Source organism: Talpa occidentalis, unplaced genomic scaffold (genome assembly GCF_014898055.3).
Source record: "Talpa occidentalis isolate TD23 unplaced genomic scaffold, MPIMG_talOcc4v2.1 talOcc4.14, whole genome shotgun sequence".
Taxonomy (NCBI): Eukaryota; Metazoa; Chordata; class Mammalia; order Eulipotyphla; family Talpidae; genus Talpa; species Talpa occidentalis.
The window spans coordinates 22,842,627-22,870,363 of NW_023601433.1; the positions used below are offsets into that span (position 1 = coordinate 22,842,627).

The following is a 27,737-nucleotide window of genomic DNA, read 5'->3' on the forward strand; positions in this document are numbered from 1 at the left end:
TTGTATTTATTAATGATTCCAAAATGATATTTCCACTTCAGATCTTTTTTTCTTGATTACTGAAATCAAATCCCTTGCTGGATATCATTCTTTTTGATGGATGGTTGTTGTTATGCAAGTTTCCCTTTTCTCCAATTGAATTACTGATATTGTTTCTCACACCAGTTCTTCTGTTCATGTCTTCACTCTTGCAGAGTATTAGTTCCTTAGTGGCATCTCTTGTTCTGTCAATGTGTTGGGTGTCACTTCGGTTGTTATCTTTCTCTTTCTTTTGCTTCTGACATTGAATCTGATGGTCAATCTTGTCAGGTTTCCCTGCCAAATATATCCCGAAGCCAATATCCTGTTACATGTTGAATCCCAAATCATCTGCTCTCTTTACTAGTGTCCAAAACTTTTATTTGGTTTCTTAGTATCTGTCTTTTTTACTCTTTAAAATCAGTGGCCTATTTTGACATAGCAAAGATTATGCTGTTCCTCTGTTTTGACTCCCTCTTCAGTCGCAGTACATGCCAATGTTCTTCAAATACAAAGCAACCCCTACACTTTCTGTTCCCCTTAGATCAGTTTTTGTCTCCCTGAAGTCTCTGTCTCTCACTGTCACTTGAATTTCCGTATTCTAGGGGGCCTCCCTGGTGGCACAAGGGGTTGAGCACAATACTGTAAAGCTATCTACAGCCTCTGCAGCATGATTTTGATCCCTGGCTGGTCAGGGAGGTGACCCATATGGCACAGCCACCTCTCCTGTCCAACCCGCTGCTCCCCTCAGCAGTGTATTTCAGTCAGTCTACCTGTTCTGTTCCCCACTCTATCTCTGGTGAATCCTCTCACCACCTCCTGACACCTCTGGCTTGCACCTCAGTTATTGTATGCATAAATAAATAAATCTTAGAAAAAAAGAATTTCCATATTCTGTCCCTTCCGTTGTGCTCCAACCACGTTGACCTTTTCAACATTCTGTCACCCTGAAGACATACCCCTGTACTTGCTATTGATTCTAACTGGAATGATTTATCTTCTGATATCCTTATGATTGCTCCTTTCATTCCTTCACAAGCTACTTTCTCAGCAATATCTGAGGGGTTGGCCATTTTGAGTCTTATTCTTATGCCTTCCCTGCTTACAAACCTCCAAATTTCCTTATCTCTGCTATAGTATACTCTAGCAGGATATATGTTTTGACATCGAGTTCATCATCTGTTTACTTCATTCTCAAGGGTAGGATTTTGGTCTGATCTCTTCTATTATTTCAGTGCCCAAACTGGGCTGGAATATTATCCCCTGAAGGCTCACTGAGTGAATGGAGTTTAATCTGTGTGTTTTATTTTATATTTTATACTAATTCTCACTTAGACTAAACAGTTTTGTGTGGGTCCCTGGTGAAAGTCTACTTGTCAATTATATGCTCTTTGGGATTCCTTTGGCTCTCTGCAATATGCAGTATTTGCTCTATGCATGTTCTGCATTGTGTGGTTTAAGCTCAGTCATATATTTCCTCACTTTTAAACCTTTTACTTGTATATGGTATTTTATATAAGGTCAAATGGATCTGATGAGTAGAAAAACTATTTATATGCTATTACTTAAAGAAGCAACTAGTAAATTATAGGAGTTTAAAAACATTCTTGCCACAGAATTATGAACTGTCAGTATGTAAAATTAACTTACGATGTTTGTCTGTATTGTTCCCCATGGTAGGAGAAATGTATGCTGTGTGACATGGTGTTTTTGAACACAACCACCTGTTCCTCTAAATAGGCTTTGGGGAGAATGGAAATTAAGGTCTGCAGTTCAATGAATGCTGCCCCATCTGGAGAGATTGCTGAAGGCAGGGTTTTCCAGCTGTTCCTGGATGCAGCTTAAGAGTGTGTGGAGCCAAGTCTTGGGCCCTGCAGGGTCCACTGCTGAGACTGGTCTGTGAGCCTGTACACACTACAACGAAGCAGCCATCCCTCTGAGATCTCTTGTGTATAGGACTGGAGCACTCAACTCTCAGAAAGGCATTTTGTTTTGTCCATGGGTGACACCAAATTGTTCTTGGAAGGGGGCATGATGAATTATGACTTATTTGATCATGAACCAGAAGTCAAACCAACATATAGGCATTTTCACCCCAGCCCCAGCATATTTCCTGGATTTCCTCATTCATATTGTATGTGTCTAATAGTATTTTTCCATTTACATGTTATTATATTTAAAAAGAAATTGATAAGCATCGTATTTGGCTAATTAGTATTTCCACATCTGTGTGTCATAACTTTGAGTCAGTGAACTCTAGGTTTTAAATTTAGCATTTAGTAGTTTTCAAAATTACTGTGGTGACTTCTGTTCCAGTATTTTACATTTTGTATCCTGATTGTTCTTCCGTTTTTGTTTTTCCTGTTTCTCTTCAACCCTTCCCATTTTATTTTTATTTTACAAAAGTTGTTTTTTAAATCATCATAAGTATTTTTTTTAAATTAGCTTTATTTTGTTTCTTTTTCAAAAGTAATATTCCTGGCTTGCATAAAAATGGAGTAAAGAAGAGCAAAAATGAAACATGTAATTCACCAGTATCTGTGCCTAAAGTAAACAGGAAGACTGGTGTTTTGCATTCAGTGACTGGTGACAGCAGAAGACATGAATCAAGACAGAATAATGGCAGCAATGTCTATAATTTCTTCCTGTATAGGTAAAGGAATATTAGCAGTGATTACTCTTCTGGAACTCAGACTGTATGATGTAGCTTATAGGCTAACACAAGAAAAATCTTACACTTGTCAGACAAATACTGCTGAGAGGTAACAATGAGGACCAGTCAGTTTTGGGTGACTTCATCGAAGGAACATTGGTTGACAAGCCTGTGTATGTTTGAGGGGACAGGTTCCCACCTCATCAGGTGGATGTTACCACACGATCCCCACCGCCAAAGCACCCAGAGTGCTTTATCCTAGACCGCTGGATTCTCATCCCTGTTACTTTGTCACCTTCTCCTCTCCTTCCCCTCTTTTAGCCTCAATTCTGTAGTCAAATTTCTAGGGTTTGTTTTGTTAGTTAGCTGGTTCCTTGGTCAGGGTCTTTTGTTAGTGATGCAAGGAGTATGTTTCCTTGCCTATGGTTGTTACTTCATCCTGGCTTTCCGAGTCAATAAATGAAGTAGGTTAGATAAGTTTTGGAATTTTTCCTTTTTTTTTTTTTTTAGTGTTTACAATAGATTTCCTCTAAAACAGTTTCTTATGGATTTTTAACTAGAGTTCCTGGCTTTACTAGAAAAAAAGGAAAGAAAAGCACCTATGTAATTAATATGCCAACAGAACCTCTGACAGTAACACATGAGACGGCTGGTGTAGTATTTCCGGAGCAAGGTGACAGCAGGAGACATGAAAACAATCAGGATGTTGGAAGGTAAAATCTATAAATTCTTCCTGTCTTGACAAAGGAATATTAGCAGTGATTACGTTTTACTGAAAATAAAACAGCATAATCTGGCATACTTACTGAGGCAAGAGAAAATGAACTTTATCTGAAAGATACTCCTGAAATGCGATAGATGAGGATGAGCGATTTTTTTTTTCTTTTTATTGTAGCATCTCATTTACAACCCTGTCTATATTTTAGGTGATAGGTTCATATCTCTTCAGATGTATGTTACCATACATACCACCACCATGATGATTTAAAAAGGTTTCTTTTCATATAAGGACTTGAACAATACTTCTCAGTTAGGTTTTAGTACCAGTGAAAGCTTGTTTTTTATTGAAAATGACCACCACAAAAAACCTGAGAATATGTTTCCTATGAAATCATGTAAATAACATTGATTCTACTTTTTGTCTTTTGATTGTTAATTTGAAGTAATTTAATAATTTGTTAATATTACAGTACATTTTTGGTCTTTAATGTTATTACTCTTTTTACTTGGTGTTTAATCCCTTTTTAGGAACGTATGGGTTAGAAGATTTTATATAATAACAATAGGTTTTGATATTCTTTATAGTTGGCTATTTACTATTTGCCTGAAAATAAATCTTTTCTTTTTATAGGCCTGTAAAGAAAACATCTAATGAGAAGAAGGTATAGTAAAGAATAAATAAGGACAAAAATTATTTTGTGGTAAAAATACATTTTAAAAGATATAAGGAAAAACTTGAAAGTCTTAAATCATTATAAAAATGTTTACTTTAAAAATAATTTATAAATAATAATCATATATAAAGGTATCCTTTTCATGAAAGTCAGTTCCTTTAAGGAGTACCTGTGTTTTTGCTATTATAAAAAGGTGAATATTTATCACCTCTGTACACTTAGCATATTTATTGATAGTTACTGAGCATTTTGAAATATTTTTATTTGTATGTCAAACAGGAAATCAATCCTACAGATGACTCTGATGACATAACTCAGACATCTGAAACAGCCTCAACAGGTTGTGATTCGTTTTACTCAGAACATGAGAATTGTACGTTGTTAATGGAACAACTTTGCATGAATTGTAAAGGTAGGAGCATTGTTTACTTATAAAGGCTTAACACATATACTGTAGTGTCACATGCACACTTTGTCTAGTACTTCACTATAGAGCACAGATCTGTTCTCATGTTATTCACCTCAGAAATATGTTTTATATTGAGATGAAATGAGAGCTATTGATTACTTCCAGCCAAAGAGCTGTGAGAATCCCCATGATAGTTTTTGTTGACTCTCCTCTCTCCTAGGCCTTCCCTCGAAGTCAGATTTCCATTATTTCCCTCCTAGAATACTGAAATATCCTCAGATATGTTTCCCCTGACATTTTACCTCTGGAAACCTTCTTCTGTACTGCACACATAATTGCCATATATATTGTTTTAACTTCAGATCTCATAATGTTACCCTTTCCTTAAAATCCAGCTAGTATCTCTCAATGCTCTAGGTTAAAGGCCACCATCCACTAGTTGCATTTTGTGTTATTCCATGTCCTTTTCTCATCTGTGTCTCAGTGACTGCGTAGTCTTTCCTACAATAAGACTTTTTGTTTTCAACAGCTTTTGTTAGGTAAACCACACCTATAGAAATTGTATAATTTGATAGTTTTGACATATGTATACAAAGATGAAACCATCCTCACAATCCAGATAGTTAACTCATCTATCACCCCTCAAAGTCTCCTCAAGTCCCTTTATATTCCCTTCTTAAGAAACTACCAAATTGTTTTCTAAAGGGCTTGTACCATTTTCCATTCCCACCCAAAGCTTATGAGATTTCTAGTTCTTCCATATCTTCATCAACGCTCAGTGTTGTCAGTTTTTTTTTTTTAAAGATTTATTTATTTATGCAAGAACTGGGGTACAGTCAGAGGCACGGGAGGGTGAGAGAATTCACCAGAGACAGAGCAGGGAGCAGAACAGGCAGACTGACCGAAGACACTGCTGAGGGGAGCAGCGGGTGAGGCAAGAGAGGTCTGCCTCGCCATGTGGGTTTCTCCCCAACTGGCCAGGAACTGAACCCGCACTGCAGAGGCTGTGGACAGCAGGGTGCTCAAGCACTGGGGAGGCCCTGATGCCAGTTTTTTTAATGTTACCATTCTGATAGGTGTTCAAATGTGTATTTTATTATGGTTTTAGTATGCATTTCCCAAATAACCAATACTATTGACTATCTTTCTGTTTGCTTATTTGCCATCTGTATATCTTCTTTGAACTGTGTCTAAATCTTTCATCATTTAAAAATTATGTTGTTTTCTTATTAGTTGAGTTTTGAGAGTTCTGACATTTTGAAAATAGTTTCTTGATCAGCTTTGTTTTTACAAGAATTTTCTTCCAGTCTGTGAATTGCCTTTTAATTTTCTTAAATTGCCTTTTTTTTATAATGTATAGTTTATTGAATAATATAACATTTTTAATAAGTCAACAACAAACAGACTTTAAGTCCAAGACATAGCTATTTGTGATAGTAACAAATGATAAAAGGAAACTTCAAAAAGACTAGAGAAAGAACAACAAAGAAAAATAAGGAAGCAAGGAAGAAGGGAAAAAACGGTAGTCAGAGAAAAGAGAAAGATAAATTAGAGAAATGAATCATTTATTTTATTTTTTTCTTTTTATATTTATTTATTTTTATTTTTGTTTTTTTAGTTTTGTATATTTTTTACATCATTTTTCATTGTTGTACAATGTATGCATTCTCATCTTGGTTATAGTCCCCAGACAATTCCCATCCCCGTTGTTTTGATCCTACTCCTTTCTCCCCCTCCCTGTATTGGGTGTCTGGTTTATAGATGCTTGTTTTTTTCTTTTTTTAATGATTATTTATTTATTTATTTATTTATACATAAATAACCGGGGTATAGGCTAGATGCATGGGAGGGTGAGAGGATTCACCAGAGACAGAGCTAGGAACAGAATAGGCAGACTGATGAGATACACTGCTGAGGGGAGCAGCTGGCAAGACAGGAGAGCTCTGCCGCACCATGTGGGACCCTCGTTGGATATGGGGATTGAATTGGCACTCCAGAGGCTGTAGACAGCTTCACAGTGCGGCACTCAACTGCCTGCACCACCAGGGGAGGCCCTATAGTTGCTTGTTGATTTTGATTTTTACTTTATTATAATTAGTCTTTTTCCTGATCCCTTATTTAGGTTTTCTTAATTCCTGCTATGAGTGAGACCATTGGGTATTTTTCTTTTCTTTCTGGCTTATTTCACTGAGCATGATCCCTTCCATTTCCATCCATGTTGCTGCAAATTGCATGTATTTATCTTTTTTGATTGCTTAATAATATTCCATTGTGTATATGTACCACAGCTTCTTGATCCAGTCAATTATTTTGGGGCATTATGATTGTTTCCATAGCTTACCTATTGTAAATAGTACTGCTATAAACCTAGGGGTGCAGGCGCCCTTTTGAATTAATGTTTCTGTGTCCTTTGGGTAAATACCTTAGGAGTGGAATTGCTGGATCATATGGAAACTCCATCTTTAGCAGATTGAGGAATATCCACACAGCTCTCCATAGTGGTTGGAACAGTTTTCATTCCCACCAGCAGTGGAGGGTTCCTTTTTCTCCACATCCTCCCCAACATGTGTTGTTGCTACTTTTTTTAATATGTGCCATTCTCACTGGTGTAAGATGGTATCTCATTGTAGTTTTGATTTGCGTTTCCCTGATTACAAGTGATGTTGAACAATTTTTCATATGCCTGTTGGCCATTTGCATTTCCTCTTTGGAGCAATTTGTTTTTAGCTCTTCTGCCCATGTTTTGACTGGGTTGCTTACTTTGTCTTTGTTGTGTCTCGGCAGCTCTTTGTAGATTTTTGTGATCAGTCCTTTATCATTCGTGTTGTGTGCAAAAATTTTCTCCCAGTTGGTGGGGTGTCTCTTTGTTTTGGTTACTGTCTCTTTTGTGGTACAGAAGCTCTTTAATTTGATGTAGCCATAGCTGTTTATCTGTTCCTTCACTATCACTGCTTTGGGTGATGTGTCTTTCAAGTTATTACTGAGGTGTATGTCGTGTAGTGTTTTACCTATATTTCCTTCTATTTATTTTATAGTTTCAGGTCTTATGTCTAGTTCTTTGATCCATTTTGAGTTGGCTTTTGTGCATGGTGTGAGGCACCAGTCAAGCTTCATTCTTTTGCATGTGGTGACCCAGTATTCCCAGCACTATTTATTGAACAAACTTTCCTTGCTCCATTGCATATTCTTTGCTCCCTTGTCAGAGATTAGTTGCCCATAAATCTGGGTTTATTTTTGAATTTTCTATTTCGTTCCATTGGTCCGTGTGTCTGTTCTTGTTCTAATACCATGCAGTTTTGATTATTATGGCTTTGTAGTATAGCTTGAAGTCTGGGAATGTGATACCTCCATTCCCTTCTTTTTTTTTTTTTTCCTGGAGAGATTTGGCTATTCTGGATTTTTGGTGGCTCCATATGAATTTCATCAATATTTGTTGTATTTCTTTGAAGAATGTCATTGAAATTTTTATTGGAATAGCATTAAATCTGTAAATTGCTTTTGGTAGGATGGCCATTTTGATAATGTCTGCTTATTAAATTACTATCATTTTTATATATTGATTTTGAACCTGCCACTTTGCTATATTCATTTTTTGTTTCTATATTCATTTATTGTTTTTTGATAGAGTCTTTGGGATTTTTCTAAATATAATATATTATCTGTAAGTAGTGATAGTTTCACTTCTTTCCGACTTGTATTCCCTTTGTTTCTTGATTTTGTCTGATAGTTCTGACCAAAACCTCTAGTACTAAGTTAAAAAGAAGGGGTAACAATGGGCATCTTGCTTTGTTCCCAATCGTAAGGGGAAAGTTATCAGTTTTTCACCATTGAATATAATGTTGGTTGTTAGTTTGTGGTATATAGCCTTTATTATATTAAGGTAGATTCCTTCCATCCCCATTTTGGTTAGAGTCACTATCATGAATGGATACTTGCTTCATGCATTCTATAGCTAGTGTTAAGTTCATAAACGTAGAGGATTATTATCCTTCCTATAGATTGACCCTTCTATTGTGAAATTGTCTTGTTTATTGCTGATTATAGTCTGTGCTCTGACAACTACTTTGTCTGGTATTAGCATAGCCACACCAGCTCAGCTTCCTTTTTTGTCAGGTATTAGTGTATATATCTTTTTCCATGCTTTTAACAAATGTGTGCCTTTATTTTCAACTTGCATTTCTTGTTGGTGGCATTTAGTTGGACTTGCTATTTGATTCAGTTTGATCATATGCCTTTACATTGAAGTTTTCATATGATTTTCTTTTAATGTAATTTCAATATATATATATATATATATATATATATACAGTTAGGTTTAATCTGTTATCATGCTGATTGATTTCTGTTTGCCTCACCAGCTCTTTGTTCCCCTTCTTTTGTTTCCTTCTAGAATATCAAGTGATTTGTATGACTTAGTTTATTTCCTTATATTAGATAATTAGCTATAACTCTTTTGTTTCACTCTTTTAGTGGTGGTTGTAGTGTTTATAGTGTAAGACTAACTTATCACTGTCCACATTCAAGTACTACTATACCATATCGTATGCAGTATGACAAAATTACAGCAGTTTACTTTTGTTTCTCCTGTCCTACACAGATACTACCTCGGCCTGTGGAACTACAGTTCTCATGAAGTTTAGAAAGTTTGTGGTCATTTTTTCAAAATACTTTTTTTTTTCGTTCCCCTAACTCTTTGGAGAATTGTATCATGGCCATTTAAAATTTTTCTCACAGTTCACCAAGGTCATCCTTACTAGTCTTTTGTGTGTGTGTTTGATTATAATATATGTTTATTCCCAACCAGAATACTTGTCATCTCTGAGATTATATTTTTCATATAATCTCATTATATTTTTCATATAATCTGCTACTTATTTGGGAAAAAAATAGCTTCCATGACTTTACTCTTCTTCTTTTTCTTTTTTTTAGTTAAGTTACTTATAAACAGTTTGATCCTTCATGGTCTTGCTCTTTTCATCTGTTGGGTGAATCCAGAGTAATGCCCTCAGGCTAATTATTTCCCAATACCAAGGCAAGACCTTTCTCACTGCTCTATTCATTGCCCTGTTAATTATGAATTTTTCCAAACTAGCTAAAGGAAGCACCACTATTCCTGGTGCAGTTTATTCTTTTCAGATATTTTTTCTCCTTGGTCTCAGGTGGCTTCTTCATATGAATTCACTGCTTATTACTCTGTTGAATACTCCAGAAGGCCCCTCTGTAGATCTTCAGAGCTCTTTCTTGATCTTCCCTTTTCTCTTCAGTGATCTGACCTGTGATCTCTATCTTCTTGGTTTCACCAGACCCTCAATTTCATCATCTCACCTAAGAGTATCTGGTAGATGTCACCTTAGTACCTTCTCCCTGTGTCATGATCTGGAAATTATCTTAAGCTAGTGATCTGCTGGGGCATTGTCTTTCATTACCTGAAGTTCTTTGTCTTGAAAATCATTATTTTTTATTGTATTTTTTTTTCTGTTTTGTTTTTGCTTGTTTCAGGTAGGAGGGTAAATTAGTACCTGTTACTTTCTCTTGGCTAGAAGCAGATTGTAATAAAACTTCAGCACATGTTGTCCCCTACCTAGAGTGGCTTTCTTTCTCCTTTGCTTTCTGCTTCTCCTTCATTCCTCAGGGCAACAGTCTGTTCCTCAGGGACCTCTTCCCTGGGCCTAATCTAGATCAAGTGCTGTCATGTGAGCATAGAATTTTGTTTTCTTGTAGTATCTGTATGAATTTAGACTTTACGCTAAACTTTATCTGTCCCTTATGCTAAATAAGAGCCAGTGTTCCCATCTGTTCTGTCTGCAGAGTTTAATATATTTTTTTCCACTTTGTAGGTACTCAATATGTATGTATCTGTTTAAGGTATGGATGAGTGACTGAGAAAATGTACCGCCATTTATATGCAAAAAAAGAGTACTTATATATTTTGTTTTTCTCTTTGTGTTTTCTCCCTGATTCAGATTTTACTAACTTTTCAAAATGCCAGGATTTAATTTGTCCACATAAAAGATTATGTGAAATTAAAGATAATCACTGTGAACTACTTAAGAAAAAATATAGAAAAATGAAAGATGAGAATTGTGCACTAAAAATGGAGCTATTAGCAACAAAAGACATAAGCTCACAGCTTAAGCAGCAAAATTTGAAACAAGAATACTGCTGCTGCAATTTGAGGTATTGAGCATTTTGGTTTTAAAGACATATTTCAACTATTTCGTTTAATACTACAAATACATAAGAGAAGTTTTTTTTAATTTTTTAAAAGGTTTTTTTTCAGATTTATTTATTTATTTATACAAGAACTGGGGTACAGGCCAAATGCATGGGAGGGTGAGAGAATTCACCAGAGACAGAGCAGGGAACAGGACAGGCAAACTAACGAAATACACTGCTGAGGGGAGCAGCGGGTGAGACAGGACATATCTGCTGTGCCATGTGGGACCCTCACTGGTCGGGATCAAACCAGTGCTGCAGAGGCTGCGAACAGCTTCATAGTGCAGCGCTCAACTGCCGGCACCACCAGGGGAGGCCCAAGAGAGAAGTTTGTAATTGCCAACTTGTCTTCTAGGATTTTTCAGAGTAGAAACCTTTATTAAGTGCTGTGGAATATGAAATTCTTGGAAATAGTATAGCAAGTTTTTGATAGTGAATACTTTTGCTAATAATTTACTGTGTAGTCTTCCAAATCATGCTTTTAATGACCATATAGAAGTATACCATATGGAATACTGTGTTATAACTATTGCTGCAAGGATTTCCTTTTGTATTAATCTGTATACTGAAGAAAAAAAATCTTCAGTATAGTATTTGGCTGAAGTGCAGCAATGCTGAAATGTCTCTGATCTATATTTCTAAATTGTTCTCACGAGAGTTTATATGAATTTCCATTTCCAACAACACACATGAAATGACCACTTTTCTGAAGACAGAAGATGTTTTTAAAAATGTATAGTCCATGGGTGATGTGGTCGTGGGAGATTTATGGGGACTACATATGAGCAGGGAAATCAAATATTGTATAAAGATAAATAATCATGTTAAAAAATAAAAAGTTTAATAAATAATAAAATTACTGCAAACAAAAAATTATGTAGTCTTATTCTTAAACTATGCATGGAATAAAAAGAAAAGTGGAAAGTGATTACTGAATAATGTATTCAACAATTCTCTCCTACTATATCAAATTATTTCTAGGTCTGTGCTAAAAGCACATATTACTTTTTATTATACTTAGTGAATATGGGTTGTCTTTTTCCAAAAGGAGTATAAAAATGATTTCTAAAATACCTAGTAACCAACAAGCTCAGTGGAAAGTGTTGCAAAAGTAGAAACATAAAAAGAGTAGGGCAACAGCTAACAGACTCCCTCACCTAGTCTTGGATTATAGTGATCTACAGATGGATGTTGTGTGAAAGAAATCTGCAGATGCTGTCTACACTGTGAATCATTTTTAGTAGTAACTGTAATATTTTGTGAAGTTGAACTTTTTTTCCTAGTGTATTTGTAAGCTTGTTTAAAAAAAAAAAAACTTCCCTTTTAAATTTGTAACTAAACTATGCAAAGACAGTACCAATAACTATGTGGAGCAAAAAGGTTAACTTTAACCCTAACTGTACAGTATCATTTCAAAATTTTTCTCTCTGCAATACTTCCTAGAGTCATATGTACCTTTCATATACTGACTTTTTATTGGAACACTTAGGGATCGACTGCAAAGAGAAGAAGAGCACTATAGGAGTGGCGATCAAGTGAAGCAGCAGCTGGAGTCCACACTGTCAGCAGTAGCTGTGGAACTGAGAGCTCTAAGAAGTGATTTAATGAAGGCAAGTTCCTCCCTGGCAAACTTTTAATATTTCTAACGCTATAATCCAAACTAGTTATAGTATCATGTTAATTTGATGTCTATTGTTCAGGTTTCAAACATTCCAATCAGATGCTTAGGATTTACAATGGTCCAGTCAGGCTTGTAGAAGGGGGTGCCTTGAAGGAGATACCAGGCAGAGCAAAAGCCAGCTTGAGTCAGTGTGCAGCCATCCTCTGAAGAGTGAAGGATTCATTGAACCACCTCTGAAGAAGCATTCTGCTCCAAGCTTCAGAAGAAAGAAGGAGTCATATTGCTGTTTGAAGAGAAAGCTTTCATCAAACCATTTTCAAAGAAGAAAGATTCTGCTTCTGGACTCTGAAGAGAGATGCATCAAGCAGTCCACCTCCATGGGACTCACCAGACCTCTGTAGAATGTAAACCTTGTAGACTTTAGACTTCCACACGTCAATAGACCTCCACAGAAACCACTGCTGCATCTGCCTCAGGCTGGCTCTTGTTCTGCCTTGTATCCCCTTCAGGGGCCCCCACTGAATAAGCCTGAACAGGCCATTTTCAATCCTAAGCATCTGATTGGACCATTTAGCACTAATAGCTCATTTTCCATTTTTCAATCTGAATAATTAATGAAGTAGACTGGAACTTCATTGGTTCTCTTAACTCCCTCCTGATTGGTCCATTTTGCCCACACCTGATTGGTTCAGTTTTGACTCCTAGAGCCTGATATTAAAGGGGGAAATGTCCAATCTGATCTGCACTCAGGTCAGGGCTTTTTGGTTCCAGAGAGGTGTGGCCAGAGCTAGCCTAACTGGGGTCTGGGGCGGGGACCATCCACAGGCAGTGGGCTGAGGCCAGCACAATTTACCCCAACACAGTCACCTTGCTTCGTAACCTCTGGAGGCTGCAAGGATCCAGTTACAAGACTGCAGATTGAAGCAAAGATCTGTGGTGGTCTCACAGTCTGCAGCGGTCTTGGAAGTGTTGAAGACTATGGAAGTGTCAGTGGTCCCTACAAAATTCTACAGAGAGCTGTGGGGTTCTCTGTGAAGATCTGTGGAAATCTTGCTGTCCCGTTAAATTTGTCTGTGAAGGGTCTGATGAAAGGATCTGCTCAATGCATCAAGTCAGTTGTTGTGCGGGCTTTTATCCTCATCAGGGTTCCCACCTTTCAAACACCACCTTATTGGCTAATTTAGAATCCTCAATGGGCTCAAAAAATCCTGGAATGGAACCAGTCAGATTGGTCCATTGAGAGCTTAAACATGATTGGTCCACTTCAATCCCAGTGTCGTATTCAAAAAGTGCAACTGTGACTGCTTGTCCAGACCTGACAAGCAAGCTCATTGATGGTGGGCCTCAGAACCAGCTTTAGTGGGGCTGGAGTCTTGAAGAGCTGGCATGCTTCAGTGGGGCTAGGTGTGGTCGTGCATATGGCTCTGCAGAAGAGCTTTTTGATGAGTCTGAGCTGTTGGAGAGCAGGCCACTGTGCCGAAGACCAGCTCCAGCAAAATGTCAGGTCAGGTGTCCCTGAAAGGATGCGACAGTGTTGGCGAAACTTGAGGGCTGAGGGGAAAGGGAGTGAGGCAGACACAGACACTCTCTCTGGTGCAATTATCTCTGCTGAGGGTCTCAGCAGATCTTTATACATTAAGGCAAGCGGTGGGATTACATCATTGTATGCATAGACACAAAACAGAAACAATCAGTACATTCCTTTCCCATGGACCTTTGGTGCCCACGTGTTTTGAGAAAAGAGGTGACCTTTAAAGTTAATAGATAATTAAAACTTACACTCATTATTTCAGCCTAAACAACTACCTAAGACAGCTAATAGTCCTTGGCACCTCCCTATCCGCCAAGGCTACAGTATCAGGAGACTCCTCTATCTATATGGCCTGCAGCTAGAGACCAGTTGCTTCCCAGTTATCAGTTATTATAACTTTTTTCTACCTAGAAACTCCTAGCGTAATCAACTTTATGAATCATTAGGAGGCTTCTTTATGGAACTTCCATATAAGGAAAATTGCGGCCAGCTCTGGGTTACTTATCAGGCATGCCCTTGCACAATAATAATTTCCCATTGTCAAGTGGGCCAAATTATTGAGTGTTTAATTTTTAAGTAGGTAATTCTCCATGCCATGTATTTACAATATTTTTATATGTATAATTTATTGCCCAATGTATTTACTGAGAAGTTCTTTCTTCTTATGACCAAGAACAAAAAACAGAGGGATGTTTAATCTTCAGCCCCACGGTGTGAGGCACAAGGACTCTTCAGCCCCATGGTGTGAGGCTCTTCAAAAGTCTTTGGCCCCGTGATGAGGCCCTTTTTCTTCAGCCCCACGTTGTGAGGCTCTTTGAGCTTCGGCCCCACTGTGTGAGGCCCTTTTCTTAGCTGCTTGCCAGTGTCCTATCTGGCTGGTGCAGCAAGGACTCCTATAGCACCACTGCTCAGAGCCTGCCATGATGGCCATGTGCACAGCCTGTAGGACTCTTTCCCCCAGCTCACTCTGGGCCTGGACAAGTCTCACTGCCAGAGCCCCAGGACTAGCTGGTAGAGCAAGGAACCCACCACCGCCACTGCAGTTGGAGCCTGCCAGGCTGGGGGTTGAGAGAACATGGATGAGGTATGGAGTGGGGGAAGGGCTGCCCCCATGTGGCTGCATGCCAAGCCAGAGAGCCCCCAAATCACCATGCCTTAAGGCCTTTAGGTGCCATGGGGCTCTTGTTTTCAGTCCTTTTAATCCAGTTTGCTAAGATTTTTGTTGGGAATTTTTGCATCTATGTTCGTCAGAAGTATTGTCAAAGATAATACTTTGGATGTAACTTTCCTATTTTCGAGAAAAGTAACTTTTTTTTTTCCTCTTAAATAGCAACTATGTCCATATAAGGAGTTTTAGAAATGATATGCCATAATATATACTTAGTGACAATTTATCAATAATTATTTTATTACCACAAATTCTGCAGTGGTTTTCTATTTCACATTTTAAACATTTTGAAGAAGAAATAAAACTAACAGCACCAGGGAATAATCTCATGATTTTGAAAGAGAGCATATAAATTTCACCTTATTTACCTTTAGTGCTTTCAAACGGAAGACTTCTTTTGTATCAATATATTTACTCCAAGGAAGCAGATGTGGTTTGGTACACTAGCTAGTAGAGTCAGAGGACCTGGGGAAATCCTGTAGTTTGCTTGTATTTTTAACTTCTCCCTTCCCGAATTGACATCTAAATGAGTCCATTCATATGTGTAGCTTAGAAATTCAGGCATACTACCATGCCTGGGTTTACCAGTTAACAATAGATTGAATCCTTATAACTGACCTTAAAAATGCTGAAAAAGTACAATGTAATTGGAATCTCAGGGAAGAAGAAAACTTTTAGGAAATTGAATCAGTCTGAAGATATACACTAATCTTTTATGCCTTCTGCATTTGTTGTAATTCATAGCTAGTCTCTTTCCAATTCTGAGATTCTTAGTTTTCTCATGTTTCCTTTTTTTATCGTCATGGACTCAGTCTTCAGTTAAATTCCTGAACTTTGGGGCAGTTATACTTATGTAAATTTTGATGTCCAACTGATTTTTTTTTAGTTGGATAGCCTTTATTGCCATCTTTACATTTATAAGCATATCATTTGCTTTTAATTTCAGAGAAATTGTAATTTTGTTGACTGCTAACAAAATCTATATTTTACTTAGGCTTCTGAGAGTAATGAAAGAGAGAAAGATCCAGTACATAAAAGCCACACTTTGCAGGATGAAATCAGTATGCTAAAACTGGAAATAAATACAATGAAAAATAAAAACCAGGAAAAAGAAAAGACCATTGAAATTTTAGAAGAAATGAATGATTTTCTGCGAGAAACAATACAACTGAGTGAGGAAAGACTTACAAAAACGGTATCTCAACATTGTGAACAACTTCTTGTTCTAAAGTGTGAAAATAACTTGCTAAGCACTCAATTGGAAAATGAAAAACTAAAAACAGAAACACTGAAATCAGAAGTTGAATCCTGCCGTCGTAGACAGGATGCTGCTGTACAAGATCGTGGTCAAAGTCACAAGTCCGAGAGAGACCTAGAATGTCATTTCCAAGGGACAAGAGAGGAGAAGCTACATTTAGAGGAGAGATTATCTCAAATACAAAGGGAAAACATGTTGCTTCAACAGCAACTGAATGAGGCTTACAACAAAGCTGACAATAAAGAGGAGATATTAGTGAATATTCAAGGCCAGCTTCAGGACACTATAAGAAGGCTTCAAACTGAAAATGAGAAGCAAAAAGAAACAAATGTTGAGTTAATTGATGAATGTAATCGTTTAAAAATAAGAACATATAAGTATGAAGAGGAAAAAGCAGCAAGAGAAGTAAGTATTCCATTAAGAATGATATTTTTCAAACTTTCTGAAGGAAAACTCAAAAGAAGTAATTGGTTAAGGCTAAAGATTGAATCTAGTGAATGTGAGAAATATATAGACTCTATAATCATATTTGCTTTGTCAGCTTACAACCATCTATTGTGTTCAGTAAATAAAAATTAGACTTGAGAGGTGCTTTACACAATACAAAGGCATGGAGTCACCTATGAAATTTTATTTTATTTTATTTTATTATTTTTTTAAAGATTTATTTATTTTTATACAAGAGCTGGCGTACAGGTCAAGGCGTGGGAGGGTGAGAGGATTCACCAAAGACAAAATGGGGAGCAGAATAGGCAGATGACTGAAATATACTGCTGTGCCTCAATAATTTTAATAGACTTTTTTATATCAACATGTATTTTTAAAATTATTACTGAGTAGTATTGCATTGGAGAGATTTACTACAATTTGCGTATCTAATCACCCTTTTTGTCCTCAATTTTTTTTTTTAATTTTTATGTTCCCTATACAATTGCAACCCCCTTATTTTGACCCCAGCCCCTCCTTTCCCTGCCCCTCCCCCATAGTGTGTCTCTGGTTCATAGTTGTTTGTTGATTTTGATTTTTTCTTTCTTATAGTTATTCTTTTTCCTGGTCCCTTATTTAGTTTTCTAGATTCCTGCTATGAGTGAGACCATTCAGTATTTTTCTTTTTCTTTCTGGCTTATTTCGCTGAGCATGATCCCTTCCAGCTCCACCCATGTTGCTGCAAATTGCATGTGTTTATCTTTTTTGAATGCTGAGTAATATTCCATGGTGTATATGCACCACATCTTCTTGATCCAGTCATCTATTTTTGGGCATTTGGGTTGTTTCCAAAGCTTAGCTATTGTAAACAGTGCTGCTATAAACATAGGGGTGCAGGTGCTCTTTGGAATTAATGTTTCTGTGTCCTTTGGGTAAATACCTGGAGTGGAATTGCTGGATCATATGGAAGCTCTATCTTTAGTAGGTCGAGGAATCTCCACACACCTTTCCATAGTGTTTGGACAAGTTTGCACTCCCACCAAGAGTGCAGGAGAGTTCTTTTTTCTCCACATCCTCACCAACATTTGCTGTTGCTAGTTTTTTTTAATATGTGCCATTCTGGTGTGAGATGGTATCTCATGGTAGTTTTGATTTGCATTTCCCTGATTACAAGTGATGTTGAACATTTTTTTCATATGCCTGTTGGCCATTTGTATTTCCTCTTTGGAGAAGTTTCTTTTTAGCTCTTCTGTCCATTTTTTGACTGGATTACTTTCTTTATTTTTGTTGAGTCTTATCAGCTCTGTAAATTTTTGAGATCAGTCCTTTCTCATTAGTGTTGTGTGTAAAAATTTTCTCCCAGTCCGTGGGGTTTCTCTTTGTTTTAGTTATTGTTTCTTTCGCTGTGCAGAAGCTCTCTAATTTGATGTAGTCCCAGCTGTTTATCTTTGCCTTTACTATCACTGCTTTGGGCGATGTGTCTGTAAAGATGTCTTTGAGGTGCATGTCATGTAGTGGTTTGCCTATATTTCCTTCTGTATATTTTATGGTTTCAGGTCTTATGTCTAATTCTTTAATCCATTTTGAGTTGGTTTTTGTGCATGGTGTGAGTTAGTAGGCAAGTTTCATTCATTTGCATGTAGTGACCCAGTGATCCCAGCACCATTTATTGAACAAACTTTCTTTGCTCCAGTGCATATTCCTGCTCCTTTGTCAAAGATTAGTTGACCATAAATCTGTGGGTTTATTTCTGGGTTTTCTTTTTGGTTCCATTGGTCTGTGTGTCTGTTCTGGTTCCAATACCATGCAGTTTTGATTATTATTGCTTTGTAGTATAGTTTGAAGTCTGGGAGTGTGATGCCTCCATTCCCTTCTTTTTTTTTTCAGGAGGGTTTTGGATATTTGGTGTTTCCGTGGCTCCATATGAATTTCATCAATATTTTTTTCTATATCTTTGAAGAATGACATTGAAATTTTAATTGGAATAGCATTGAATCTGTAGATTGCTTTTGGTACAATGGCCATTTTGGTAATGTTAATCCTTCCGATCCATGAGCAGGGCATGTCTTTCTATTTCTTTGTGTCTACTTCTATTTCTTTTAATAGCCTTTTATAGTTTTTTTTTTTTTTTTTTTTTTTTTTTTTTGTATAGGTCCTTTACCTCTTTTGTTAGGTGTATTCCCAAGTATTTGATTTTTTTGTTTCAGTAATAAAAGGTATGGTTTTCTTGAATTCTTCTTCTTCAGATTTATTGTTTGTGTGTAGGAAGGCTACTGATTTTTGTGCATTGATTTTGTATCATGCCACTTTACTAAACTGATTGATTAGTTTAATTAGTTTTGGGTTTTTTTTAAGATATTTTTTTTTATTTATACAAGCACTGGGTACAGTGAGAAGCGTGGGAGGGTGAGAGAATTCACCAGAGCCAGAGCAGGCAGCAGAGCAGGCAGAAGGACTGAAGTACACTGCTGAGGGGAGCAGTGGGCATGGCAGGAGAGGTCTGCGCGCCTTGTGGGACCCCACTCCAGGGCCAGGGAGCAGCCAGGGATCGAACTGGCGCTGTAGAGGCTGCGGGCAGCTTCAAAACCCAGCGCTCAACTGCTGCGCCACCGGGCAGGCCCTAGTTTAATTAGTTTTTCTGTGGAGTTTTGGGGTTCTCTATGTATATTATCATATCGTCCACAAATAGTGATAGTTTAAATTCTTCCTTGCCTATTTGGATTCCTTGTATGTCTTTCTCTTGTCTTATTGCTGTGGCTGGGACTTCCAGTATTATGTTGAAAAGCAGTGGTGAGAGTGGACATCCTTGTCTTGTTACAGATCTTAATGGGAATGCTTTCAGCTTTTCAACATTGAGAATGATATTGGCTGTTGGCTTGTCATTGATGGCCTTTATGATGTTGAGGTATGTTCCTTGTATCCCGAGAATTTCAAGGGCCTTTATCATGAATGGGTGTTGTACTTTGTCAAATGCTTTCTCAGCATCTATGGATATTATCATGTGGTTTTTATATTTCTTTTTGTTGATGTGTTGGATTATGTTGATTGATTTTTGGATGTTGAACTATGCTTGTGTCCCTGGAATAAATCCTACTTGGTGAATTATCTTATGGATGCATTGTTGGATTCTGTTGGCAAGGATTTTATTGAGGATTTTTGCATCAATGTTCATTAGGGAGATTGGCCTGTAATTTTCTTTTTTTGTGATGTCTTTGTTGGGTTTTGTTATTAGTGTAATGTTGGCTTCATAGAATGCATTTGGTAGTATTCCTTCTTTTTAAATTTTTTGAAAGGGTTTATGCAGGATAGGCACTAATTCACTGCTGAACATTTGGTAGAATTCATTTGTGAAGCCATCTGAGCCTGGGCTTTTGTTTTTGGGGAGTGCTTTGATTACTGCTTCAATTTCGCTGCTTGTAATTGGTCTGTTTAGTTGTTCTATTTCTTCTTTGTCCAGCTTTGGATGATTATATCGTTCTAGGAATTTGTCCATCTCTTCCAGGTTGTTGAATTTGTTTGCGTATAAGTTTTCATTGTAATCTCTGATTATTCTTTTGATTTCTACTGAGTCTGTTGTGATTTCTCCTCTTTCATTTATTATCCTATTTATATGTGTTTTCTCCCATTTTTTTCTTTGTGAGCCTTGCTAGAGGTTTGTCTATTTTGTTTATATTCTTTCAAAGAACCAACTTTTGCTTTCATTGATCTTTTGGTTGTTTTTTTAAATATCCATTTCATTTATTTCTGCTTTGAGTTTTATTATTTCCTTTCTTCTACTGGCTTTAGGGTTTTTTTGGTTGTTCTTTTTCTAGTTCTTTGAGATGTGAGATTAGGTTGTTTCTTTGAGTTCTTTCTTGTTTGTTGATGTGAGCCTGTATTGCTATATATTTTCCTCTTATTACTGCTTTTGCTGCATCCCATACATTCTGGTAAGTGGTGTCCTCCTTGTCATTCAACTCAAAGTATTTTTTAATTTCTTCTTTGATCTCCTCATTGGTCCAGTGGTCTTCCAGTAGTGTGGATTTCAATCTCCATGAAGTTGGAGGGTTCCTTGTTTTCTTGTCATGATTTATTTCTAGCTTGATGCCTATATGATTGGAGAAGATAGTTGGAATGATTTTGATCTTCATGTATCTGTTGATATTTGTTTGTGGCCCATTATGTGATTGATTCTGGAGAATGATCCATGCACACTTGAGAAAAATGTGTACTTGGATTTTTTTGGGTGCAGTGTCCTATAGATGTCTGTTAAGACTGTGAGTTCTATGTCTTTATTTAGGTCTGTAGTGTCTTTGTTTATTTTTTGTCTTGTTGATCTGTCCGTTGGTGAGAGTGGGGTGTTGAAGTCTCCCATTATATATGTATTTTCTTTAATATCTGTTGTCAGAGCTGATAATAATTGTCTAATATATTTTGGTGCCCCTTCATTTGGTGAGTATATGTTGATGAGTATTATATATTCCTGATATATTGTCCCCTTGATCATAATGTAGTGTCCATCTATGTCTCTTTTTACTTTTTTTAATTTGAAGTCTATTTCATCTGATATAAGTATGGCTGTTCCTGCCTTCTTTTTTGGTCCATTTGCTTGTAGGATTGTTTTCCACCCTTTTACTTTCAGTCTGTGTTTATCTTTTGTGGTTAAATGTGTTTCCTGGAGACAGTAGAAGGTTGGATTTTGTTTTTTAATCCAGCCTGCTACTCTGTGTCTTTTTATTGATGAGTTTAATCCATTTACATTTAGAGTTAATATTGATATGTTGGCTTCTGTGTTTGCCATTTTGTTTGGCTTTTTTGTGATTTTATTCCTTGCTGTATTCTGTTCTTCTTGTTCATTCCTCTGTTGGTTTTGGCTTTAGGACTTCTTGTAGAATTTTTTGGAGTGGGGGTTTAGTTGTAATGAATTTCTGGAGTTTCTGTTTGTCTGAGAAGGTTCATATTTTTCCTTCGTAGAGGAAGGAGAGTTTTTCAGGGTAAAGTATTCTGGTTGATGTTTGCTGTGTTGAACTTTGCTGAATATATTATTCCATTCTCTTCTTGCCCGTAATGTTTCTTCAAAGAAGTCAGAAGTTAACCTGATTGGTTTTCCCATATAAGTTATCTTTTCTTCCTCCTTGCCAGTTTCATTATTTTTTCCTTGTCTTGGACACTTTCAAGCTTACTACTAGGTATCTTGCTGTGATTTTCTTTTCATTATGGTAACTGGAAGTTCTTCTCACTTCTTGTATGTCTGTATTCATTTCCTTTTTCATGCTTGGGAAGTTTTCTTCAATTATCTCCTTGAATAATTTCTCAGTTCCTTTGTCTCTCTCCTCACCTTCTGGAATGCCTATAACTCTTACATTTCCTCTCTTCATGGAGTCTGATAATTGTCTAAGAGTCTCCATATACTGTTTCATTTGCACTTCTCTCTCCTTTTCTCTTTTTGCTCTTTTTATTTCTGTATCTTTGATAGTACTAATCTGTTCTTCCATTTCATCGATTCTTTTTTCATTGCTTTTCCCAGAGTTTTATCTCCTCTAGTAATCTTTTTATCTCCTGCATTTCTTTTCTTTCCTTTCTTAAGGTCTCAGTTTCATTCTTCAGTTCAATGATTATTTGTCTCAAATCATTTTCTTTCCTTTTCATTTTTTTTTCTGCTTTTTAATCAGGATGATTATTAATTCTCTATCTGATAGGCCGAGAAGTTCCATGTCATTGTTGAGTTCTGGTGACTGTATTTCTTTTTGTGTTGTGTCCTCCTGCGGGCTTGCTTGGTTATTTATGTTTTTTCTTCTCCCTGTTGTTTGCTTTCTAATTAGTTCTATGCGTTGGGACGCTGTGCCACTGGTGTTGGTGGGCATCTCTTTGGAGTGCTCCTTTAAGGGTGTCGGAAACTGTTTACCAGACTGAGACCAGCACTGGTAGGCCAAAACTCCACCTGGCGTTGATGCTGTAAGCTGGGCTCTGTCCCTTACATTCCCTCCCTCTATATTTACTCAGTTCCAACAGAGAATCAGCTAGTTAGTGATTTAGTTCTGGTAGCGAGGTGGCACCAGAGGCCCGTGCTTGCTGACCCATGCTTTTTCCGAGTGGTTCTCTGAGTAGCAGAGGGAGTGCGGAGGGGAGCATCACAACACGGGCTCTTATTCAAGCTGGGTGCTGTGTCTGCCCTGTGTTCACCCGGTGTTCTTCCACTGCTGTATGAATCCCGCACCCTGAATTCTGCACTCTATGTCTCAGTTCCTGGGCTATCAGATCCAAAACACTGGCTGTCACCCTGTGCAGTGGCCACTGCTATGGCACGTCCCACGCCCTGGATCCTGTGCCTAGCTCTCAGTTCCACGATGGGGTCTTGCTCCACGCCTTATTTCCCTCCTTATCCCCGTTTGCGTGGCCCACATGCTCTCAGTGCCTGAGAGAGGGTTTCCAACTATAGGGTGTTGGTGATTTTTTTCTGGTCGCTAGTTGGCCCCAGAGCTCTTTGCTAGTGACCTTAGGGAACTTTTTTTTTACCCCGTGGGAGTGACGTGGAGTGCCTCAACGGCATGGGGGTCTGCATCTGCCTTGTGCCCCACCATTGTGAGGTTCCCATGCCCCAAATTCCATGCCCCGGGTCTCAGTTCCAAAGCCCTCAGGTCTAGGATGCGGGCTGTAGCCCAGTTCAGTGTCTGCAGAAATGGTGCCTTTTGCACCCTGCTCCCATATCCATGTGCCTGATTACTTAGTGAGGGAGATTCACCTCAATGAGGGCTCCTGAGCATCTTCCCTCAAGCCTAGGTCGCAGGCTCGGGGACCTGGGCAGTTGTGTCCCGCGTATGCTTTTCAAGTGCACCGCTTTTCCGCACAAGCTTACCAGCTGACCTTGGACTATTTGTAGGTCTCCGCAGAGTCTTTGTTTTCTCTAATCTCACCTATGAAATTTTAAAAGGCCAAACAATAAGTTGTCAATAGCTACAGACTGATATTAATAACTTAGTCATTCTGCTAAAATAAAAATATGAATCTTTGTAACTCCAGTTTTGTACTATGATGAGGCAGGTAGGTAAAATCGCTCATACCTAAAATGAATATTTTGGAATTAATAGTCAAGTAAGTGTATTACCTGGACAGTCAAGGTTTTCCAGATTTTTCAGATGAACTGAGATGTAGAGGCTGCATCTCATAGAACTTTTCTTTCAGAACTTTACTATTTTTTTTTTTTTTGGTTATTTTAGATAACAGTTGATATAGCTTTATTTTTACTCATGTCAGTTTGAATTGAATTTGAAAATATTTTAGTCTCAAATTATGTGTTCTAAAGACCTGCTCAGCACTTTAAAGGCATCTATTTTTCATGAAATTATAATTTGAGACAAATGTTGGCAAAATTCTGATTTAATCTTCTCACTGTGATTTATACTTTGAACATTTTTATAAATAATTTTCTGATAATTCTCATTTTAAGGCTCAATTATTATCATTTGGACCTAGATTATCCAACACTAAGAGAATTGTATAACTCTGTGATATGTTACTTTGGCCCCAGACCCCCATTTTCAGACAAATGAGGGGTGGCAGTGTAGGAGGGAAAATTTGTAGGGGTTGAGGTCAGGAAGGTAGGTGGAGGCAGAGTCCTAAGTGTCTTGAAGGCCATTGGAAAGTCTTCACTTTTATTCTGAGACAGAAGGATTTAAGCCGAGAATTGAAGTTAATGTAAAGATCTAATACAAAAGAGGGAAAATGTTCCCCAGTGTGGAATTTGCCACCATTAGTCTCGCCTCCATCTCCACTTCCCTTTGAGAGTTTCAGTGGGTTGTCAAGTTTTGCAAATTGATCAGGGAAGAATGGTTAGGGGTTTGAATCTGTTGTCTAAGCTCCATAGCAGTTTAGGCAAGAGGATAACAACTTCTCTTACTTAAACTGAATTCAGTAAAGAAGAAGTTGTATGATAAAGAAGGTCAATGGATGATATTTTTCAAAGTACACATGTTAGCATTGTATATTATTTACATAATAAAGTCATATTGATGTAAAATCAGGAACAGAAATATCTTATTTAGGTAGCTGCAAGAAAATATGATGATTTAAAAGTAGTACCATGCTGTCAGACTATTCTTAATTTATATTGTTCAATTACCATCTTTTAAAATTGATTCTATTATTCTTTGGATTATCAGATTACATGAGTACAACTATGGGCATGATTCAATTTCATTTCTATAATTCACAATGAATTCAGTTGATATTGGTATTTTTAAACTAACTTTTTCACATTTGAAAACTTTTTTAAAAATTTTCAATTTTTTAAAATTTATTTTTGCTTAGAAGAACCGGAGTGTAGGCCAGAGGTACAGTTGGCGGGGGTGATGTTTTAAGAGATTCACCAGAGACAGAATTGGGAGCAGAACAGGTAGATTTACTGAAATACACTGCTAAGGGGAACAGCAGGTGAGATAGGAAAGGTCTGTTGCACCATGTGTGGGTTAGCTTCCTGGCCAGGGATCAAACTCAGGTCACAGTGATAGAACTGATAACTTAACCCCTATGCCACCAGGGAGGCCCTTCATGTTTGAAATTGCTCTCTGAATCACTGACTCAGAAAGAAACTTGTATAATTAACCAGATTATAAGCATTTAAAATGCTTTTTAATTTTCTTTAGGCACAAATAGAACCCCAAGAACTGTTTGGAGATACTCAGACTACTTCAATAAGTCAAATGGAAGTCAAAAATACAAATTTGGAAACTGAAAATTGCAGACTGAAAACTGAATTAGAGTCACAGAGAATAAAATTGGGAAAATACATGCAACTCTATCTAGAAGAATCAAACTCTAGAAAATCATTGCAAATTACCGTAAACACGTAAGTTGTAAAAACAGGAATTATGGGAAAGAAACTTAGTTCACTTATTTACCTCTAAAGCATAATTGTTATAGATCCAGGTTCATGTAATTACTAAGAGGTTATTATTTGGAAAATAATGTTAATAAGTGAACTTATCTTTAAAACGTTGCTGCAGGACTGTTTGAATCTCCTCTTTTGTTGATTTTACATGACTTAATTTTTAGCCCTAAATAATTTCATCTAGTTAACCTGATCTAATAGACTTTAAGATAAGGATATTTGAAACTTTATAACTTAAATAGTGTTATTGTTATAAAATTGCTTGTCATAATTCTCCCAGTAGAAATATTAATGAGTTTATTTTTTTTGAAGATTACCATTTTAATTCAAGTGGTCTTCAAGTATCACTACACTTAGCACAGTTTGGTTACTGGTGAATTAATTTTCTTAATGTGATCTTTGACACTATTGCTAGAGGGCACCCTGAGACAAATTATCCTTCACAGTTTTAGATTTTCTGCTCTCCAGAAAGGCATACAAGTGAAATGAGGAAAGCTGCAGGAGGTGAAGGGTAGTATCATTTACAGACTGACTACAAATAAATATTGGGTTCTGCTTCTGCTTGAGGAGGTGTGTGGAAGCCCAAATGGGTAGATCTCAACACCAGTGCCTTTGTAACAATATTAGGGGCTTTGTTTTCCTTGGAGCTGTTTAGTTCTCTTTAGTCAGCCACCAGGCAGCTCTCCTGTTCTCCCCTAGAAGTTGTTGTTCTAAGTTAATCTTCAGTGCCAAAGGTTTAACTGTCAGAGGTACTGAGTGAAATGTGTACGGATAGTGAAAGGAAATGCTTGGCATTATCCCTGAAGCCGCCTCCAACACTGCCCACCCTCCCTGCTTTGAATTACTTATTAGGAACCCTCCCGGAAACATGGGCTTCTTTACCACACTTTTAAACCCCTAATTGTAAATAGTAGGTATGCACCAACACGTTTTGAGTGTTAAAACATTGTTTTATGGGAAATTCATGTTATGGCAACATTTGTTTTTAAAGTGCAAATTATTTAGGCAAAAATAAAATATAAGGATTTGGATTTTTCAGTCTTCACGGGGCCATCAAGAAGCTAACAGAAGTCAATACTGAACCTCTTGTGAAGGAAACACATCACGAATATGTATTCAACGCGCCTCCTCCAAGGCTAGACCTACTGCTATCTTCTGCTACACATTCTATTAATAGTCTTAATAATCGTTTCATGCTTGATAGTTATCTTACAACAAGAGGAAATTCAACAACTTTTCCTACCTTCAACCCATGGCCTTAAAATGAAAGCACAGACACATAACTATGACAAGGTTAGTTATATTACCTTTTGACAAATTTTATATTACCTTGGGTTTCAAATTTCTGATGCAATATTCATTTGTACTTAGACAAAATTCTTAGTTGTTCAACTGACTTATTTATACACGCTAAGTAAATGTCAGTTACTTGTGCTAATAAAGTAGACATAAAATTTAAAATTACAAGTCCCTGGTGCTCTCATTTTCAAAATCACTGACATTATTGAATTAGATGTAACTAAATCAACACATTTAAAATTTCTTGAAAATCTGTGTTTAATTAGATCTTAGAAATTAAATATTAATGCTTGATAACTGGAAGTATACTTTGAGATACTTTGGCTTACTTTATGATTGATTTCAGTTGGACTGTGGTTCATAAGAATTTTAAAGTTTCTCTGTACATTACCTGTCTCATTTTTCCACCATGCAATAAGTTTATGACTGACATCTAAACAGATGTTATCATTTACAGTAACTCCTTTTTATGAATTAAGCATAAATTAATTATTAAAAATTAATTTCTGTTGTCACTATCTTACATAAGAATACATCCTTAAGCACAATTTTATCTTTTAACATTTTTAATCTCTTTTTATAAAATATGGACCACTTCCCAAATAGTCAAATCAAACAACTATTTGAATTTTTATTTTATTTTAAAGATTTATTTATTTATATAATAGCTGGGATATAGGCCAGAGGTGCAGGAGGCTGAGAGGATTCACCAGAGACAGTGGGGAGCAGAGCAGGCAGACTGACCGAAAGCACTGCTGAGGGGAGCACTGGGCAGGACAGGAGAGGTCTGCTGCTCCATGTGGAAATCTCTCTGGCTGGCCGGGAATCTAACCCACGCTGCAGAGGCTGGACAGCTTCACAGCCCTGTGTTCAACCCA

General features: G+C 37.2%; 1 protein-coding gene across 1 annotated transcript in view; it reads left to right on the plus strand.

Moving 5' to 3' along the window:
• The window catches only part of LOC119244411 (ankyrin repeat domain-containing protein 26-like), a 42,949-nt gene that overhangs the window by 7,929 nt on the left and 7,283 nt on the right, over positions 1–27,737 (plus strand). Inside the window, exons 4-12 of the mRNA XM_037510198.2 lie at positions 2,489–2,671; positions 3,232–3,384; positions 4,023–4,053; positions 4,345–4,477; positions 10,438–10,651; positions 12,180–12,300; positions 16,005–16,673; positions 25,316–25,518; positions 26,600–26,853. Coding sequence (XP_037366095.2) covers positions 3,284–3,384; positions 4,023–4,053; positions 4,345–4,477; positions 10,438–10,651; positions 12,180–12,300; positions 16,005–16,673; positions 25,316–25,518; positions 26,600–26,822 — 1,695 coding nt within the window. The 5' untranslated portion in view covers positions 2,489–2,671; positions 3,232–3,283 and the 3' untranslated portion in view covers positions 26,823–26,853. The remainder of the gene's footprint in view (positions 1–2,488; positions 2,672–3,231; positions 3,385–4,022; positions 4,054–4,344; positions 4,478–10,437; positions 10,652–12,179; positions 12,301–16,004; positions 16,674–25,315; positions 25,519–26,599; positions 26,854–27,737) is intronic.